At 69.3% G+C, this 18,774-nt stretch overlaps 4 protein-coding genes across 4 annotated transcripts; 1 reads left to right on the top strand and 3 right to left on the bottom strand.

Annotated features, from left to right (window-relative positions):
• Positions 1–301: 301 nt before the first annotated feature.
• LOC137671639 (V-type proton ATPase catalytic subunit A-like) lies at positions 302–6,163 on the bottom strand. Its single transcript, XM_068415271.1, is given in 15 exon segments — positions 302–394; positions 477–648; positions 721–815; positions 1,496–1,699; positions 1,798–1,861; positions 1,951–1,985; positions 1,987–2,066; positions 2,174–2,296; positions 2,792–2,900; positions 2,984–3,146; positions 3,551–3,702; positions 3,787–3,924; positions 4,025–4,239; positions 4,804–4,932; positions 6,093–6,163. Coding segments are annotated over 14 exon segments (1,755 nt in total). The 5' UTR covers positions 4,916–4,932; positions 6,093–6,163.
• Positions 5,767–6,833, bottom strand: PFDN2 (prefoldin subunit 2). Its single transcript, XM_068415301.1, has 4 exons — positions 6,753–6,833; positions 6,541–6,629; positions 6,093–6,216; positions 5,767–6,016 (listed from the first exon to the last, which is right to left on the bottom strand). The coding sequence occupies exons 1-4, from the start codon at positions 6,816–6,818 to the stop codon at positions 5,843–5,845; spliced, it is 453 nt and encodes a 150-aa protein (XP_068271402.1). The 5' UTR covers positions 6,819–6,833; the 3' UTR covers positions 5,767–5,842.
• A 79-nt stretch (positions 6,834–6,912) lies between these two features.
• On the top strand, positions 6,913–9,058 carry NIT1 (nitrilase 1). Its single transcript, XM_068415283.1, is given in 8 exon segments — positions 6,913–7,008; positions 7,467–7,559; positions 7,649–7,903; positions 8,028–8,131; positions 8,211–8,263; positions 8,265–8,345; positions 8,452–8,577; positions 8,687–9,058. Coding segments are annotated over 8 exon segments (993 nt in total). The 5' UTR covers positions 6,913–7,006; the 3' UTR covers positions 8,966–9,058.
• Positions 9,059–9,151: 93 nt separating this feature from the next.
• On the bottom strand, positions 9,152–17,939 carry DEDD (death effector domain containing). Its single transcript, XM_068415284.1, has 5 exons — positions 17,018–17,939; positions 12,666–13,029; positions 11,296–11,403; positions 10,730–10,876; positions 9,152–10,641 (listed from the first exon to the last, which is right to left on the bottom strand). The coding sequence occupies exons 2-5, from the start codon at positions 12,988–12,990 to the stop codon at positions 10,265–10,267; spliced, it is 957 nt and encodes a 318-aa protein (XP_068271385.1). The 5' UTR covers positions 12,991–13,029; positions 17,018–17,939; the 3' UTR covers positions 9,152–10,264.
• Between the last annotated feature and the right edge of the window lie 835 nt (positions 17,940–18,774).

Genomic DNA, 18,774 nt, shown 5'->3' with positions numbered 1-18,774 from the left:
CGGGGTCCCCCACACGTGCACCGAGTGCCCCGGGGCTCAGCACGGAGGGAGGGGGCTTCTCACCGGGGGGGCAGCCGGACCCCAAACCCCCCCGGCCCTCCCCCCCCAGCTCCCTGCAGGCACTGCCCCCCCCTGCCCAGGGACCCCCTGACCCCCCTGGCGAGGGGCCAGTGCCGGGGGGGGACACCGGACGCTCCCGCCCGCCGCGGGGAAGCCACGCCTGGGGGGGGTGAGCGGCTTTATTGGGCGGGGGGAGCCCCGGGGGGACCCCCCCATCCTGCCCCCCCCATCCCGCCCCCCCTCAGTCCTCCAGGCTGCGGAAGGCCGCCTGCATCTCCTCGTTGAGCTGCGCGAAGGCGGCCGTGATGGCGGCCTCGCCGTCCTTCACGGGGTCCTGGGGACACGGGGGACATGGCAGCGTCACTCCCGTGCCCCCCCAGAGGGGTCACGGCCCCCCCCAACCCCCTGACATCCACCTTGAACTTCATGGCGCTCAGCTTGTAGAGGATGTCGCCCAGGCTCTCGCGGATGGTGGCCCAGGTGACGCGGCGCTCGCCCGGCGCGGTGGCCTCCACGGCGTGACGCGCCAGCTCGTAGAAGGTGACCATGTTGTGGAGCATCCCCACGGTCTTGTAGAAGGGGCAGAACCTGGGGGGGGGTCAGGGCGGGGGGTGCGGGGTGCTGGGGGGGGTACGGGGGGCGCGGGGGGCGCGGGGGCACCTGTCGTAGGAGGAGTAGCCGTTCTGCTGCAGGAAGTCGTCCTTGAGCAGCTTCGCCACCTCCAGCGTCACCTTGTCGGCCTCGGCGAGGGACGCCTGCGGGGGGACGGGGCTGGGGTCCCTGTGCCCTGTCCCCATCCCATATCCCGTACCCCAATCCCCATCCCCAACACGATTCCATCCATACCCTCCATCCCACCCCATATCCCATCCCATCCTCATCCCCGTCCCCACCATGACTCCATCCCATACCCCCCACCCCATCCCCATCCTATACCCCATATCTCCATCCCATATTCCATATCTCCATCCCATCCTCATCCCCTATTCCCCATCCCATCCCATATCCTATATCCCCATCCCCATATCCTGTATCCCATATACCACATCCCCATCCCACATCATAAACCCCATCCCATATCCCCCATCCCACCCCATATCCCCATCCCATCCTCATCCCTGTCCCTACCCTGACTCCATCCCATACCCCTATCCCATCTCCACCCTATATCCCATATCCCATCCCATATCCCACATCCCCATCCTATACCCCATATCCCCATCCCATATTCCATGTCCCCATCCCATCCTCATCCCCTATTCCCCATCCCATCCCATATCCCACATCACATACCCCATCCCATATCCCGTATCCCACCCCATATCTCCATTCCATACCCTCATCCCCACCCAATATCCCCATCCCATATTCCTTATCCCACATCCCCATCCTATATCCCGTACCTCACACCCCACACCCCATACCCCGTGCCCACCTTGCCCACGAGCTGCACGATCTGCGCCAGCTCCTCCTCGTCCTGCAGGATCTGCCGGGCGCGGCGGCGCAGGGCCGGGAGCTCGGGGTGCAGCCGCTCGTAGTGGGGCTCCAGCGCCCGCACGTACCGGCTGTAGCTGATGAGCCAGTTCACCGAGGGGAAGTGCTTGCGCTGCGCCAGCCGCTTGTCCAGGCCCCAGAACACCTGGAGGACACGGGGTGACACGGGGGGGGCTACAGGGTGACACGGGGGGGCCAGGGGGTGACACGGGGGGTCTAGGGGGTCCCCGCGCCCCCGCTCACCTGCACGATGCCCAGCGTGGCCGAGGTGACGGGGTCCGAGAAGTCCCCCCCGGGTGGGGACACGCTGCGGGGGGGGGACACACAGCGGGCGGGGGGCTCAGCGGGGTGGTGGGGGGGGGTCCCCCGCGCCGCCGCCCCCCGCCCCGTACTCACGCGCCCACGATGCTGACGCTGCCCTCGCGGGGGGGGGGACCCCAGGCACCGCGCCCGCCCCGCGCGCTCGTAGAAGGAGGCCAGGCGCGCGCCCAGGTAGGCCGGGTAGCCGCTGTCTGCGGGAGCGCGGCGTCACCGGGGGGGCCCGAGCCCCTCGCCGCAGCCTTGGGGCTGCTGGCACGGCCCGAGGGGTCCCCACACCCCCCCCCGCCCCGGCTCTCACCCGCCGGCATCTCGGCCAAGCGCCCCGAGATCTCGCGCAGCGCCTCGGCCCAGCGCGACGTGGAGTCGGCCATCATGCTCACGTGGCGGCCCATGTCGCGGAAGTACTCGGAGAGCGCGATGCCTGCGCCCGCGGCACGCGGCTCGCACGGCGGCTCGGCCCCCGCACGGCCCCCGCACGCTCGGTGCACACACCTCACACGCTTGGCACATACATGACTGTGCATGCTCACAGATGCCTGTGCAGCACGCTCGCACGTGGCCACGCACACTCACACGTGCCACGGACATTCACACGTGCCATGGACACTCACACACGCTTGTGCGTGCTCACACATGCCCCTGCATGCTCACACACACTCATGCACACCCACACACAGCCACACTCACGCGTGCCCACGCACACTCACATGCCCGTGCATGCTCACACGCGCTGTGCAAGCTCACATGCCTGCGCACGCTCACACATGCCCATGCACACTCACAGACACGTGCCAGACGCTCACACATGATCACGCACGCTCACACTCACCCATGCACTCACATATGCCACACATGCTCACAGGCTTGTGCACCATCACACACACTCGTGCATGCTCACACACGCCTGTGCACGCACCCGTGTAGATGGAGGCCTCGCGGGCGGCCACCGGCATGTTGGATGTGTTGGCCACCAGCGTCGTGCGCTTCATGATGCTCTCGGTCCTGCCGTCCACCTCCATGGTGAGCTGGGGGCGGCGGCGCCGTCACCGCCGGCCCCGTGTCACCGTGTCACCCGTGTCCCCACGTCACCCCGTCCCCGCGCCCCCACCTCGGGGAAGTCCCGCAGGACCTCGGACATCTCGTTGCCGCGCTCGCCGCAGCCCACGTACACGATGACGTCGCTGTTGGAGTACTTGGACAGCGACTGGGAGATGACGGTTTTGCCGCAGCCGAAGGCGCCAGGGATGGCCGTGGTGCCGCCCTGCACGCACCTGGGGACAGGGGGGGGACGGCCGGGAGCGGCGGAGGGGACACGGGCCCCCCACGGCCCCGCGCTGCGTCCCCACGGAGGCGGGAGGGATCCCCATCCCCGTCCCCATCCCCATCCCACCCGGGGACTGTCTGGAGCGAGTGTGACCCCCCCCAGTGTCACTGTCCCCTTTTTCCCTGGCAGGACTGTCCCCACCCCTGTCCCTGTTCTAGCCCAAATCCCACCCATGTCCTCATCCCTGTCCCCATCCTTGTCCCCCATCCCTGTCCCTTATTTCCATCTCCATCCCTGTCCCCCATCGCCATCCCCCATCCCCAACCCCATCCCTGTCCCCATCCCTGTCCCCTATCACGATCCCCTGTCCCCATCCCTGTCCCCCTCCCCGTCCCCCGTCCCGCTCCCTACGGGAACAGGGCGTCCAGCACCCGCTGCCCCGTCAGCAGGGGGTGATTCGCCGGCAGCTTCTGGGCCACGGGCCGGGTCTGTCGCACGGGCCAGACCTGGAGCATGGGGAGCCGCTCCGCGCTGCCCTCGAACTCCAGCTCCAGCACCACGTCCTGCGGGGACGGGGACGGGCAGCGGGGACAGGTGACGGGGACAGGGCATGGGGACAGGGCACCCCGGCACCCGCCGCCCCTCACCGAGACGCTGTAGTTGCCGGGGGGCGCGATGTAGGTGACGGTGCCCCGGCTGCGCGGCGGCACCATGATCTGGTGCTGGATGAGCGAGTTCTCGGCCACCGTCCCGTAAATGTCACCGCCGGTGACGTGGCTGCCAACCTGGCCATGGGGGTGGCCGTGAGGATGCGGGATCCCGACGGGGACGGGGGTGCTGGGAGAAGGGGTGTCCCCCTGTCCCCGCCGCGGGGGTCCCGCTCACCCGGACGTCCTTGCTGGGGGCGAAGTCCCAGGTGAGGTGCCGCGGCAGCGCGGGGACGTTGGTGCCGCGCGGGATGTAGATGCTGCGGGTGCGGCGGGCGATGTCCCGCAGCGGGCGCTGGATCCCGTCGAAGATGGAGCCCAGGATGCCGGGGCCCAGCTCCACCGAGAGCGGCTGCCCCGTGCGCAGCACCGGGTCCCCCACCCGCACCCCCGCTGCCCCCGCGCTCAGGAAAGGCCACGGCGAGGGGGGGCGGGGGGGACCGGAGGGGTGGGGAGGGGGGGGGACAGGGAGGGGACAGGGGGGCTGGGGGGGACAGGGAGGGGATGTGGGGGACAGGGCAGGATGGGGGGGACAGGGAGGGGACAGGGGGGAGATGTGGGGGACAGGGCAGGATGGGGGGGACAGGGAGGGGATGTGGGGGACAGCAGGGATAGGGTAGGATGGGGGGATAAGGAGGGGACAGGACAGCGGGGACAAGAGGCACAGGACAGGATGGGGAACAGGACAGGATATGGGGGACAGGGAGGGAACAGGGGGCTGGGGGTGACAGGACTGGGGGGACAGTGGGGATAGGGCAGGATATGGGGACAAGGAGGGGACAGGACAGGATAGAAGGGACAGGGAGAGGACAGGGAGGCTTGGGGGGGACAGGGAGGGGACAGGATGGGGGACAGGGCAGGACAAGGGGACAGGGGCAGGGAGGGAAGGGCAGGACGGGGAGGTTGGGGGACAAGGGGGGACAGGGGAGGACAGGGGAGGACAGCAGGGCAGGATACAGGTCTCCTCGTACACCTGGAGCGTGGCCGTGTCCCCCTCCAGCCGGATGATCTCCCCCACCAGCTCCGCGTGCCCCACGCGCACCAGCTCGTACATGGCCGCCCCCGCCATGCGCGTGGCCGTCACCACTGCGGGGACACGCACGGTGACACACCGCCGTCGCCCCCCGCGACCCCCCCCCCCGCCCCGTCCCCGTGTCCCCGCGGCGGTACCGGGCCCCGACACGCCGTGCACGCAGCCCAGCTGACTCTCCCGCTCGGCCTCCGCCAGCCGCGGCCCCCCGGCCCCCTCCATGGCGTCCCTGCCAGCCCCGGCGTCACCGGCGTTATATGGGGCGGGAACCGGCCGGGCCCGGTGGCGGGTGACGCCGCGGGCGGGGGCTGTGTACAGTCAACAACGTCCCCCCCGTGCCCCCCCGCCACCGCCGTGCCCGGGGGTGCCACACGCCGGCACGCGCCGGCACGCGCCGACCTTGGCCCTGCTCGGGGTGACGGTGACGCCCGCCCTGGTGCCACCACCGTGTCCTTGTCCCCTGCTGGGTGTGTGTCTCGGGGTCCCTGTGCCCCCCCCCCGCCGTGTCCCCTTGTCCTGGCCTCTCGGGGTGTCCCCCCCGCCCCGTGGCACCCACCGCCCCAATTCTGGGTGGCTGCCACCCCGGGGGGGCCGAGGGGTGACGGGGGGTGACAAGGCTGTCCCACCCCAGCCGGGTCAGCAGTGACCCCCCCCAGGGAAGCCCACGGAGCGTTTTTGGTGGCCACAGCAAGAAAACAGCGGCTGAGGCCGGCTCGGAGCCACCCTCTGTCCCCCCCAACGCCCCCAAAGTGCCACCTCCTCTGGAGAGGGGGGGTGTGGCACTGGGTCACCCTGTGTTGAGCCGAGCTGTGGGGCCCAGCCCTGCCCTGGCCCCTCCAGTGCTGCCCCCCCAGCAGCCCCCGGGTGCCCACGCTCGGCCCGTCACCAAGGAAAAAAAATCACATTTATTTAACAAAATCACGAGGATGCAGGGGGGTGGGGGGGTGCGGGGGGGGCCGGGGGGTGCTAGGATACCAGCACCCCGGCCGAGCCGCCCTTGGCGCCCTCGGGCCCCTCCCGGGGCGGCTGCCGGGGCTCGTCCTCGCCCACCAGGCGGATGTTGTGCTTCTCCCGGAACTCGCTCAGCTCCCGGCCCTTGGCCTGCAGCTGCTGCCCCAGCGCCGCCAGGATGCGGCCGATCTGGGGGGAGAGGGGGCTCAGGGGAGCTGGGCCCGGGGGGGCCGGGGGGTGGGGGTCGGGGGGGGACACCCCTCACCTGCTCCTTGTTGCTCTCCAGCGCCGGCAGCACCTCCTTGACCGTCCGCTCCACCAAGATGCCGCCCACCATGCGGTAACAGCGGCGCGTGGGGTCCACCTCCCGCAGGGTCTCGATGACCAGGCTGGGAGGGGAGGAAGGGGAGGATGAAGAGGGTGAGGAGGGAGAGGAGGGTGAGGAGGATGAGGAGGATGAGGATGAAGGGGAGGATGAGGAGGGAGAGGATGAAGGGGAGGATCAGGAGGGAGAGGAGGGAGAGGAGGGAGAGGAGGATGAGGAGGATGAGGATGAAGGGGAGGATGAGGAGGGAAAGGATGAAGGGGAGGATCCGGAAGGTGAGGAGGATGAGGAGGATAAGGAGGGAGAGGAAGGAGAGGATGAAGGGGAGGATCAGGAGGGTGAGGCGGCGGCGAAGGCCCCGCGGCCCAGACCCCCCCCCAAATCCCACCTGTGCTCGTTCAGCTCCAGCTCCAGCTCGGCCGCCTTCGAGGCCAGGCCCCGCTGCTCCTGCCGCAGCCGGTTGAACCGGGCCACCACCTGGGGACACGGGCGGGGACGGCGCTGGGACCCCCTCGGTACCCAGGACCGCCCCCCCCCGGTGCCCGTAGCCCGCCCAGGACCCCCCCCCCCCGCGGTGCCGGGACCCCCCCCGGCCCGCACCTGCTCCGCCGTCAGCCCCTTCCCCCCGGGGGCCGCCGCCGCCCGCCCCTTGCCACTGTCCGCCATCTTGCCCCCTCCGCCTCCCGCGGGCCACGCCCCTTCCGGCACAGACCGGAAACGGGGCGGGGCCCGGCCGGGCGCCATCTTGGTTGAGGGCAGCGGCGCTGCCCGCTGAGGCGGAGCCGGCGCCATCTTTGCTGCGGGCGCGGCTGGGGGGGACTTTGCCCGCGTCCCCTCGGTGCCGCCGGCGGGGCATGTACGGGCCGGGGGGGGCCGGGGGGATTCGGCGGGTCTGGGGGGCGGAGGAGGCGATTGGGGGGTGCGGGGGGGAGATTGGGGGCAAATTGGGGCATTGGGAGGGGCTGATGGGGCCGGGGGGCAGGTGGGGGGTGAGGTGGGGCAGAGCTGGGGCGGTTTGGGGGGTGCTGGGGCAGTTTTGGGGGTGCTGGGGCAGTTTGGGCTCTGGCGTGGGGCAGAGCTGGGGCGGTTTGGGGGTGCTGGGGCAGTTTGGGGTCCGAGCTGGGTGCTACAGGGGGGCCGGGGGCAGTGGGGCCGCAGGAGGGGGCTCCCGGTGACAGCCACCCACTGGCCCCCGCGCGGGGGCCGTCGCCGTCCCCTTGGCCGTGGCTCCCCCGGGGCCGCGTCCCCCCCCGGCACAGGGACCAGGTGGCAGCCGTGACCCCCGTCCCCCCCGTGGGGTCCCCCCTTCCCCAGGCTGAGAGTGGTGCCCCGGACCCCGCTGCGCTGCCTGTGCCGGGCCCCCCCGCGCACCCCGAGACGTCCGCACGGCTCCGGTGCCCCGGGCAGGTACCCCGGGCGCGCAGGGGGTGACCCGGGCCGGCCCCGGGGGGTGCCGCCGCGGTCCCCGTTGGGCTGACGCCCGCGCTGTGCCGCAGCTCGCCGCCCCGCGCCATGGCGGGGCCCCCGGCGCTGAAGCCGCTGGTGGCCGTGGGCCAGGTCACCTCCACGCCCGACAAGGAGCTGAACTTCGCGGCCTGCGCGGGGCTGGTGCGGGAGGCGGCTCGGCGCGGCGCCTGCCTCGTCTTCCTCCCCGAGGGCTTCGACTACATCGGCTCCGACACGGCGCAGACCCTCAGCCTGGCCGAGGGCCTGGACGGGGACCTCATGGGGCGCTACGCCGAGCTGGCCAGGTACCGGGGGGGCCCCCCGGAGCGGCGGAGGTGGAGCCGCCGGTGCCAGCTGTGGGATCCCCGTCCCCGGCTGCGGGATCCCCATCCCGGCAGAGCCGCGGTGACCCCGGCTCCGTGTCCCCAGGGACTGCGGTGTGTGGCTGTCCCTGGGCGGCTTCCACGAGCGTGGCCGGGACTGGCTGACCACGCAGCGCATCTACAACTGCCACGTGCTGCTGGACCCTGCGGGTGAGACCCCCCGGCCCTGCCCCACTGCCCAGGGGTCCCCGGCCCCGCAGACGTCCCCTCACCACCCTCTTGTCCCCAGGTCGCCTCGCGGCTGCCTACAGGAAGACCCACCTGTGTGACGTGGAGCTGGAGGGGACGCGTCTCCATGAAGGAGAGCGGCTTCACCAACCCCGGCACCGAGATCGTGGCCCCGGTCAGCACGCCGGCGGGGAAGGTACGGGAGGGACGGGCACCCCGGGGTCCCCGTCTGCCCCTCCGCTGTCCCCTACCCTCTGCCCAGAGCCGGGCGCCGTGTCCTCGCTGATGTCCCCCTCCTCCAGCTCGGCCTCTCCATCTGCTACGACCTGCGCTTCCCCGAGATCTCGCTGGCGCTGCGCCGCGCCGGCGCCGAGATCCTCACCTACCCCTCGGCCTTCACCTTCCCCACGGGCTCGGCGCACTGGGAGGTGAGCTTGGCCCCTCGCCCCCGCGGCTCTCGCTGCTTGTCCCTTGTCCCCCCTCAGGCTGGGGACGCCCCGCAGTCAGGCAGTGCCAGCAGCGCCGTGTCCCCCGCAGGTCCTGCTGCGGGCGCGGGCCATCGAGAGCCAGTGCTACGTGGTGGCGGCCGCCCAGACCGGGAAGAACCACGAGCGCCGGACGTCCTACGGCCACGCGCTGGTGGTGGACCCCTGGGGGGCCGTGGTGGCCCAGTGCCACGAGGGGCCCGGGCTCTGCTACGCCGAGATCGACCTCGACTACCTGCACCGCGTCCGCCGGGAGATCCCAGTGCACGGCCACCGCCGGCCCGACCTCTACGGCACCGTGGCGGCCGCGGGGCTGGCGCCGGCGCCGTGACCCCTCCCCGGCGTGGTACGATCCGCAGCAGGGCCAGAGCCGCCGTTTCAGAGCGTTTCTCCCCAAATCACGTCAGCCAGACGCGCCCGGGGGTCCCCAGCCCCCCCGTGCCGCAGCCAGGAGGGGGCTCCCCCCCCTTTTTCGGTGTCCCCCGGCGCGGGCAGGGGTGAAGGAAGGAGCCAGGCGCTGCGGTGGATGTTTATTTCAGAAACCCAAAAGCTACACGGGGCGCATGACGTTACACGGGAGTTTAAAAAATACAGAAGTCACAGAAATTACACCGAGTTGTGCCAGAATCGTCCATAAGCTGGGGAGGGGCCGCGTGCCCCGGGGGGGGCCACACGCACCACGAGCCCCCGGGGGCTGCCCCCACCCCGCAGGGGGCCTGCGCCTGCCGGCGGCTGAGCAGGGACGGGGAGGAAAACCACAAAACCAGGATGGAGCTGGAAAAAAATCCCCTCCCCCAGGCAGCAGGGGGGGGACACGGCCATTTTGGGGGCTCTCTGGGGACGGGGAGCCGGGGCGGGGGCCAAGGACGGCACGCTGCTGGCCACCCCCCCCTGCGTGCAGGCAGAGGCTCCGCTGCCCGCTGCCAGCAACAGGCAGATCTCGCCGCCCCTCGTCCCGGTTTGTCCCAGTTGCCAGCTGGAGGCGGGGGGGGACAGAGCCCGGGCGCCGCAGGGGACAGGCAAGAGCTTTGGGGGCGTCCCTCGGCGCTGGTCCTGCCCCCCCGGCCCCGCAGGGGAGGGGGACGCGAAGGCACATGGTCCAGGGGACGCCGCGGGGACGGTTTTACTCCTGAGAAACCCACTGAGGCGACGGGGGGGTTGAGGGGGAAATGGGGACACACACACACACACACACAGGGCATCCCACGGAGCCCCCCAGGACAGTGACACGAGGGCAGGAGCGGGACAAAGACACCCCTGGGTCCCGGCTCAGGCACTACAGGGCCGAGCCCCCCCAGTCTGAGCCCCCCCCCGGCTCACCCGGCCCCGTCACTGACGCGCCCCAGGCAGGATTTTTGCCTTTTTGTTTTTAATGGATACAAAATAAACGAGAGAAAAAGGAAAACAAAGCGAGAGCGGAGGTGCCAGGACGGGGAGGGGGTGGGGGAAGCCGGAAGCCTCCGGCGCTCCCCGCAGCTCCAGCCCAGCCCCGAGCCCAGAGGGGTGCAGGACCCGGGGGGGGGGTCGATCATCTTTTCCTTTTCTTTCAGAAAAGAAAAAAAAAGAGGAAAAAAACAAACCAAAAGGAGGAGGAGGAGGAAGCTGGGAGCCCACCGGCGCGTCGGAGCCGTCAGGGAGGCGTCTGCAGCATCAAGTTCCTCAGGAGTTTCTGGCGCCCGACCTCGTAATCCTCCTCGTCCACATTGACCAGCAGTTTGATGGCTTCGTGGCCCACGGCTTGCTTGAGCGAGTCCGTGATGAAGACGCCCTTGAGGGCTTCCAGCAAGGAGCCGTTGATGTAGTCGCGCCAGAAGGCGTCGAGGTAGGTGAGCTCGGAGAACTTGATGTCGCAGATGATGGAGCCCAGGTCCCGCGACTTGAGGATGGTGTTGGCCTGGTTGAAGCGCTCGAACTGCCGCTCCAGCGGGTCCTGCTTGTTGGAGAACACGTTGCCCTGGAGCGCCGTCTCGTGCTGGCAGTACTCGGCTCGGACGCGCAGGCGGATGTCTGGGGGGGGCAGCGGGGAGGGCGGTGAGCGCCGTGGGGCCACGAGCCCCCAACCCCCCCCTCCCCAGACCCCCCCCCAGGCTCCTACCGCAGGTCTGCTTCTCCTTGGGGTCCGGCGTCGCCGACTTCCTCCTCTTGCGCTGGCTGCTGAGGAGGGTCCTGCCGCGGCCGGGCCGCTTGGTGCAGATCTGGGGTCCCGCGGCGGAGCAGCACACCACGGGGTGCTGGGGAGGCACTGCCGGAGGGGACAGGGGACGCTGAGCCCCCCGCGCTCAGCTCGGGGCAGCCGCTCCTCTCCCCGGCCCTGCCCGAGCTCTCGGGGCCGCCCGCACCCCGACCTGTGTGACCCACGCCGAGCCCCGGCCCTGCACCCTGCTGTCACCCCCCAGCTGGCCCGGGACGCTCCGGGTCCGGCAGCCCCAGGCGCCTGCGCAAGCCCGGAGAGGGGAGCCCCAAACCACCCCCGGGACGTCAGACCCCGCGCTCCATCATCCCCCAAACCCTGGGGCGTGCGGCAGTGGGATCAGGAGCCGTCACCTCCAGCCAGAGGCGAGTCCCCGCGCTCCCAGTGGGAGTGGGCGAGGCGAAAGGACGGCACCGATGAACCCCATGGACTGAACCCCCGAACCCCCCGGCGCCAGCCCCCGCACCCACCTGATTTATGGGGGTGGCTGAGCCCGTGCTCCGCCTCGCTGTGAGCTCGGGGCGTCACGTAGCGAATGGACGTCTCCTCCAGGTACTTGTCCACCAGGTCCGGGCACACTGGAAGAGAGAGGGGACACGGTGCCTTTGAGGGGGGACAGAGGGGACCCCTTTGAGGGGGGACAGAGGATTGCTCAGACCAGCCCTGGATCCGTCCCGTGCCCCCCACACCAGCTCCCCGGCACGGGGAGGGGTCAGCGCGCTCCAGCCGACCACGGTGCAGCCGCCAAGTGCCCCTCGTTGGGATCTTTGCACCAAAAAGCTGCTCAACAAACACAAAAATAACGCTCCAACACCCCCAAACCCTCAAACCGCGGTTCCCAGGCACGGCCCTGGCAGCACCACGGTCCCTTTTCCCTCTGGTTTTTCCCGGCCTGGTGCAGAGGAAAAGCACCTGAAGGTCACACCGGCACCGGCCAACGGCAGCGCCGCCGTCCCCTCCCCAGCCCAACGCGACTGAGCAGCTGCCGATGCCGGCAGAGACCAGGGAGACTCGGCAGCCTGGCACCCCCGAGCCAGCCCAATTATCCTAATTTACAGGGAAGATGCAAATGTTGGAGGCTGAATCCTGCTGGAGCAGGTGCCTCATGCACCCCTGCAGAGCCGCGCTCCCTCCCTGACTCCTCCGGGGCTGGGTGATCTGGGTGCGGCTCTTTGAACTGTAAATTGAGGGTTTCAGTCAAAAAAAAGAGGCACAGGCGGAGCTGGTGGAGGGCAGGGGGTCAGCTCAGCCTGGCAGCTCCGCAACGTGACCAAAAACCCACCAAATTACCCAGATTTGAAGGGCTGGGTCGCTGCCGGGGTCTCCGAGCCAGGAGAGAGTGAGGGGGAAAAGGGGCGGCCGAAAGAGGAGGGTTTGGGGCATCCCAGTGCAAAATGGGTGAAAAAAACCCACTTTGGACACTTTCTCACCCTGGCCTCTCCGTGTCCTGCCCGCTGCGGGGCTGACAGCTTGAGGGGGGGCCAGCGGGGTCCCCCACGGCCAGCAGCACCTCAAGCCCAGTAGCCACGAGCTTCCCCGGACCCTCCTGGCTCCTTCTCGCTCCCCGGTGTGGCCCTGGGGCCGCCCCACGGCTCCTCTGGGGAGCAGAGGGACGGAGGGACGGAGCTGGGAGAGCCGGGGGACGGAGGGACGGAGCTGGGAGAGCCGGGGGACGGAGGGACGGAGCCGGGAGAGCCAAGGGACAGAGCTGGGGGCCGCAAGGACGGAGCTGGCAGAGCCGGGGGCCGCGGAGCCGCACAGCACGCAGCAGCAACGCCAGTTCTCTGCCGCCAAAGATGGAGCCATCGGGAGCGGGCCAGTGGCCGTTGGCGTCACTCACCGGCCCGTCGCCTCTTGAGGGTGACGTAGGGCAGCAGGTCGTGGCGCGTGATGATCCGCAGCAGCTGCAGCACCTGTCGGAAGTTGGTCTCGTCGCAGCGGCCCTGACGCTCCAGCGCCAGCAAGAAGTCCCGCCCGCTGCGGATCATCCCCCGCTCGTAGTCGTCGATCACGTCCACGAAGAGGAAGGAGAGCACCCGCACGTCCCGGTGCGTCAGGTGGGTGCCCACGATGTCGAACATGCGGTGCAGGCTGTACAGCCCGTGCTCCCGGTCGCCCCGCTCCTCCGGCCAGGCCTGCGCTCGGCTCCGCTTGAACGCGGCCATCGTCCCCCGCCGAGCCCGGGGCTCCTCTCACCACCAACCCTGGAAGACAAGAGAGGGCGACAGGTTTAACCCCCTCCCCATCGACACCCCGCTCTCCATCCCCCCACCACGCCGGGCAGCGACTCGTCCTCTCCCCCGCCGCAGCATCTCGCACCAGAAACGGAGGGTCGGGCACCAGAGCCACGGTAACCGGCGAACCCAAGCACCTACGGGCCACGGCACACCGTGGCGGGGCTCCGGCCCGTGACACCGACGAGGACCGACGTCCTCCGCCCTGGTGGGCACTAACCACACGAAGCCATCCAGCGCAGCCACCGGTACCGTGCCGAAACGTCAAGGGAGAAGGAGCTGGGCCGCTCGGCAGGCCCCGACCTGCCAGGCTGCCGCGCCGGGGGCACTCAGCCCCGTCAGACCGGCTCCAGCGCCGGCTCGGGGCTCACCCTCCTCGTCTCGGCGGGTTCCTGGCGCGGTTACAGCCCCCCCGGGGCAGCTCCGCCGTCACCCGGTGCTCTCCCAGCGGCACCGACGCTTCGCCCCTTCACCGAGAGGCGCGGGGAGCCACGGGGCCGGCTGAGAAGAGCGGGGTCCCGTGGGGACCGTGGCCCTTGTCTGGCCCCTTTGGAGGGGGGTCACAGCCAAGCGGGTGACACTAAGGTGTCCCACACCTGGGGACGGCACCGAGTCAGCCGTGAGACACACCGGGGACCAGTGACGAGCCGTTTGGCAACGCCACTGGCTCGGGTCACGCGGGGACTGGGTTGGGAGCGAACCGCAGCGCTGGGGCGGCGCTGGGCCCCGGGGCACCCCCGGAGCTGCTCGAGGGGCTGCGGACCCCCGACGCGTGTCCCAGGCGCGGGGCTGGTGGCTGCAGCCGTGGCAGAAGGGCGCCTGCCCCCGGCACACCGCGGATACACCCCAAAACGCCATCCCCCATCAGCCTGAGTGGGCTGGAGCCCTGTGGACGCAGGGCCAGAGCCCGTAGCCCCGCCGTTCTCCAGGCAGCTCGCCCGAGCCCGGCGTCACCGTCCCAGGGGCGGCCCTGCCTGGTTACGGTTCCCAAAACAGGGAGGCGGCGGCGGCGTAAACACGGGGCAGCGGCAGGAATGTCCCGTCCCTTCCCGGCTGAGCCGTGACTCACGCTCTGGCCCCAGGCAGAGGGACAGGGAGCCCTGGATGGGGCCGTTGCCCACCAACGCTCCACGGGAGGGCTTTAATTCCCATCGTACAACGCAAATAGCCCGTAGCCATCTCCATGCAGGAGAGAGCGGGGGAAAAATCAGAATTAAGCCCCCCAGCTCTTCTCCAGCCGCGGGGCCGAGCCACAGCAGCTCCCGGGGAGGTGGGAGCACGGAGCAGACCTCCCCAGCCTTGTAAACCCGGCCAAAATCAAGCTGTGGGGAGGCCTTTGCCCGGCGCCGCGGCTGCCCCGCAGCAGGGTGTCAACAGCCAGCACGTGGCAACTGCTGAAACGGAAGAAAAGCATAAAAAAATCAAGATAAACAATCCTTAGTCTTGGTGGCCGCTGCCTGAGCGGAGAAAACACCGAGAGCAACCAAAGAATTTGCCGAAAGCTGATGGTAAAGTCACTCCTGGGCCGCATCCAGCCCAGTTTTGGTGCTGTGGGAACCACCCCGACCCCGCAGCCGCTCGCTGGGACCCTCTTTACATCAGCTCCTTCTAAACCAGCTCATTCCTCTGCAGCCAAACGGCGCAAACCCAAGGCAGAAGCGAGGCAGACGCTGACTTTGGTTATTCAGTCCCGACCACCCCGGAATTACACGGCGTTTTTCCTTCCAGGGAGGCAAAATAAAAATATACAAAAGCGATTTGGGGTTTTGCTGCCTGAACAGCACAAGAAGAGACTCAGCAGAACGAGGGGGGGGTGCCGAGTCCCGGGGGGCTGCTCCTCGCATCCGACCCGCCCTGAACCACAACAAACCGTCAGATTTATTTTCAAGCCGGGGATTCCAGCGGCCGCTGCTTGGAAGAGATCCCGCTTCCCCTCGCCGCCGGCTCGCCTCCCGTTCCAGACCCACAGGGGCGGAGGGCTGGAGCGCTTTATACATGAAAAAACCTAAAATACTTTGATTTTCCTCAAGGAACGGCCCCACTGTGAGCGCAGGGGGATCTCCCAGCAGAAGATGGGGAACTGCTGGGTGATCTCGCCGTGGCTCAAGACCCCGCAGCCCCCCACACAGGCGGGCAGCACATCAAACCCACTCAGGAGGAGGCTGTTCCCCTCCAAGAGCTCCAGGATCATTAAGGTAATTGCAGGTGAACAGGAAAAACCAGCTGCGAAGCTCCGCGGGTCACCAGCCGCCCTCGGACACCGGGGTCAACCCACGCGGGCGCCGGGGTTTGTGCCGCTGACGTTGGGGGAAGCACCACGAACCCCCTCCCGGCAGCCCGCGCTGGCCCGGACGGGCACAGAGTCACCCACAGCGAGCGGGGATCTGGCTCGGAGGGGAACTTTCCAGCTGCCTGCACCGCAAACAGACCCGAGGGAGAGGCCGAGCCGCGTCGTCGCCGCAGCCCAGCCCCGATCCGGCTCAGCGCGGCAGCGCCCGGGGCACAACCAGAACCCCAGTGCCGAGGAGAAGGAAACGCAAACAGACACAAACAGCCGCCCCGGCAGCAGGGAACCGGGAGGTTTCTCCTCTCCTCCTCTCCACCTTCAACCTGAAAGTGCCTTTGCAAAAAGCAATTAGTCTGGAGTCGCTCCGGCCGCCCGGCTCGCCCCAGCTCCCCTCCCGGCAGCTCCCGCGGCCGCCTCACGCCAAACACGCGTTTCTCCCCCGGGGGAGAGCGCAGCCGCCCGCAGCCCAGCGCGGGAGGGGGGCACGGACCCCGGCCTGCTCCCAAACCTCCTCGCCCGGGGCTGCGCCGGACGGGCCACGGGCTGGGAGCCGCTCGCCGTCATCCCGGGGCACCGCGGCCACGGCACAGGTAACCCCAGCGGACGAACGCGCCGCGGGACGAGGCGGATGTAAAGCGGGGTATGAGCGGTGCCTGCTGACGAACCGGTCAGAGGGAGCTGAGGAGAAACACGATTAATCCATAACTGTCCCCTTTGGAGGGGTTTTTTTTGACCTTCCCCCTGTAGCACTTTGCATCTGGGTCAGCGCTGGTGAGGGGACAGCGGGTCTGAGCCTGTAGGGCAGAAAAAAAAACCCTAAACCCACCAGCCCCAACAACAAACCCACCAGCCCCAGCCCAGAGAAGCGCACGTGGCCGGACACCCACGGGGGGAAGGTCAGGGACGCGTTGGGCCACGCTGTGTCACCCACCAAAGCACTTGTGACCCCACGAGAACGGGCCAGCGCAGGAGCAGCTCCGCCATGGCCATGCCAGGGTGGCACCGGGGGGTTTCGGTGCGTGGGTGTAGCTGGGGGAGGGGGATTTCTGTTTCGCTTCCATTCATCGCCCCGTCTGATTTCGGCCACCAGAATTAACCCCCGATCTAATTTCTGCCACCGAGTGCTGACTACAGCCCTGATCACCGACACCGGCCCCAAACGGCACCAGGGAAGGGACCCCGCAAACACCCTCTGCGGTTACTACCGGCACAAGAGGGAGCACCACCACCACCACACGCCGACGGGGAGAGGAGAGGAGGAAAATCCTAAATAAAATCCCAACGCTGGGAACTCCCGGCCGCTCCCTGAGCCTCCCCGTGACACTCGAGCCATGGGAACAGGAGATGTCCCTGCCAGGTCCCCTCCGGAGCCCAGCTCGCACCCAGCAGCTCCCCGGGAAGGTGCTGCGCCGCGGCTTTACCAATCTCACCCTTTCTAGCAGGAAAAAGCCACCTGCTCAGGAGCCAGCCGCAGCCACGCTCCCCAGGCCCCTCCGAGGCGGGGCAATTAGCCCACCCGTGGTCATTAACACGGGCAGGCAGCGAGGCCGGGCTCTGTGCGGGGGGCTGAGCCTCTCCCGTCCCCACGGCATGAGGCAGGCGACCGTCGCTCCCGCGAGCGGAGGGACAGGCGCATCGTTGGGGAGAACACCCCGGCGCAGGCACACCCACCTCAGCCAGGAGCTCTTCTGGCCTTGCTTGTGTCCACGAGCCGAGCAGCAGCCAAGCGAGAGCGTTTCTGAGACGTCTTCTGTCCCCTCCTCGCCTCGGCTTCTCAAACAAACCCCCCGACCGAACCGCGGAGGCTCCCACAGCTTCGCGTGTGGCTCGTCGCGGGGAAGCCAAACTCCCACAGTCAGGGTTAAAGCTGGTCCACTTGCCAGAAGCCACCCAATTTTTCTTTTTTCCCCTCAAAACCTTTTTTTTTTTTTTCCTACTTAATAATTTATTGACACTGGGAGGAGGAACGTCCGGAGCCCACCCTGCGCTCTCTAGGTCATTTCTTTTTTTAACAACACCCTTCCTGAAGGGCCAACCCTCCCGTCCCCCCTTCCCTCAGACCCAGGTGACGGGCAGGGCGCTCGGAACGCCTCAGACCTCGATCTCCTCAGAAACTGGACCGGGTAAAGCGACCGGGCTGAATAAAAACGCCAAGCGAAGGTCACCCGAGCCGGGTTATTCCTTCAGCGCTCGGCCCGTGCCTCCTCCTCCGCCTTCGCTCGGCTCCTCCCCGCCGGCTCCCCAGGCCCGGCTTATCTCCCCGGAGAGCCGGGCCTAGCGCTCGGCCGCTCCGTCCGCACCTCCGGATTACGCACTAAACCCAAACCCTCCGACTCTCCCACAAGTCTGAGCTTAAAAGCTCCCAAAAACCAGCACTAAAGCGCCGGACCGGGGCTGCCCGGGGGCGGCTGCGGCGCCGCTCGGTCCTTCCCTCCCCGTCAGCGGCACAGGCCGCAGCGGCCCGGCCCCGGCCTCGCCCCGCAGCACCCGGCTCCTCAAGCCCAACGGCCGCCGCTCGGGACGGGCCCGTCCTGCCCCGCAAGGCCCCGGCGGCGGCGGGGAGGGGCGGCCGGCCCGAGGCGGGGGGCTCCGCGGGCTGCCGAGGAGAGCGGCTGGGCCCCGGCGCTGCGGCCCCGCTACGCCCCCATCCCCCGGCACCCGCGGCCGCTCCTGCGCTGCCCCCGCCCGGCACCGGCCGCGCTGAGGCGGGGCGGGGGGGGGGTGTGGGGTGGCGGCCTGGGCCTGCCTCTCACCCGCAGGGACCGCCGAGGCCTCCCTCACGCCGCCCCCGCCATGCCCCGCGGCTCGGCCCCCGCTGCGCTGTGCCGGCCCCGCTGGCGCTGCCCGGGCTGCCCGCGCCGCGGCCTCCCCCCCGTCACGGCCGGGCCAGGCTCGGCGCCGCCATGTTGGCTCCGTCCGCTCCGCTCCCCGCTCGCAGGCGGCTGCCGCGGCTCCCGAGCGACGCCACATCCGGGGCCGCGGCCCCGCCCACATCCGGGCCACGCTCACCTCTCCGCCTTCACGCCCATTGGAAAGGCCAGGGAGCGCGGCGCCCTCTTAGATAAGGGCAGGAGGGCGGGAACATCCGGGTCACCGGCAGCCGGCTTCAGCGTCCTTCGGGAGCATTGGCGCGCAGCCGCCATGTTGGGTAAGGGCAAGCTGGCAAGGCCGCCACGCCCTGAGGTCACGTGGGCGCGCGGCCGCCATCTTGGGAAAGGGCAGGCGGTGTCCGCAGGGTGCGGCTTCAAGCCCATTGCGGGGCACGAGGGGCGCCGCCATCTTTACTGAGGGCAGAGTGACGGGGCAGGGGGCTCCCCGGGATGGGGGTCTCTGGCGTTGGGGGGTTCCTCGGGGTCTTCCTGAGGACTGAGGGGGGTCTTTGAGGCGGGGGGGGGGCCCTGGGGATTTTGAGGGGCCCTGTGAGGAAG

This window comes from Nyctibius grandis, chromosome 17 (genome assembly GCF_013368605.1).
Source record: "Nyctibius grandis isolate bNycGra1 chromosome 17, bNycGra1.pri, whole genome shotgun sequence".
Lineage (NCBI taxonomy): Eukaryota > Metazoa > Chordata > Aves > Nyctibiiformes > Nyctibiidae > Nyctibius > Nyctibius grandis.
The sequence above is the reverse complement of the archived record's forward strand: the minus strand, read 5'-3'. Positions and strand labels throughout refer to the sequence as shown.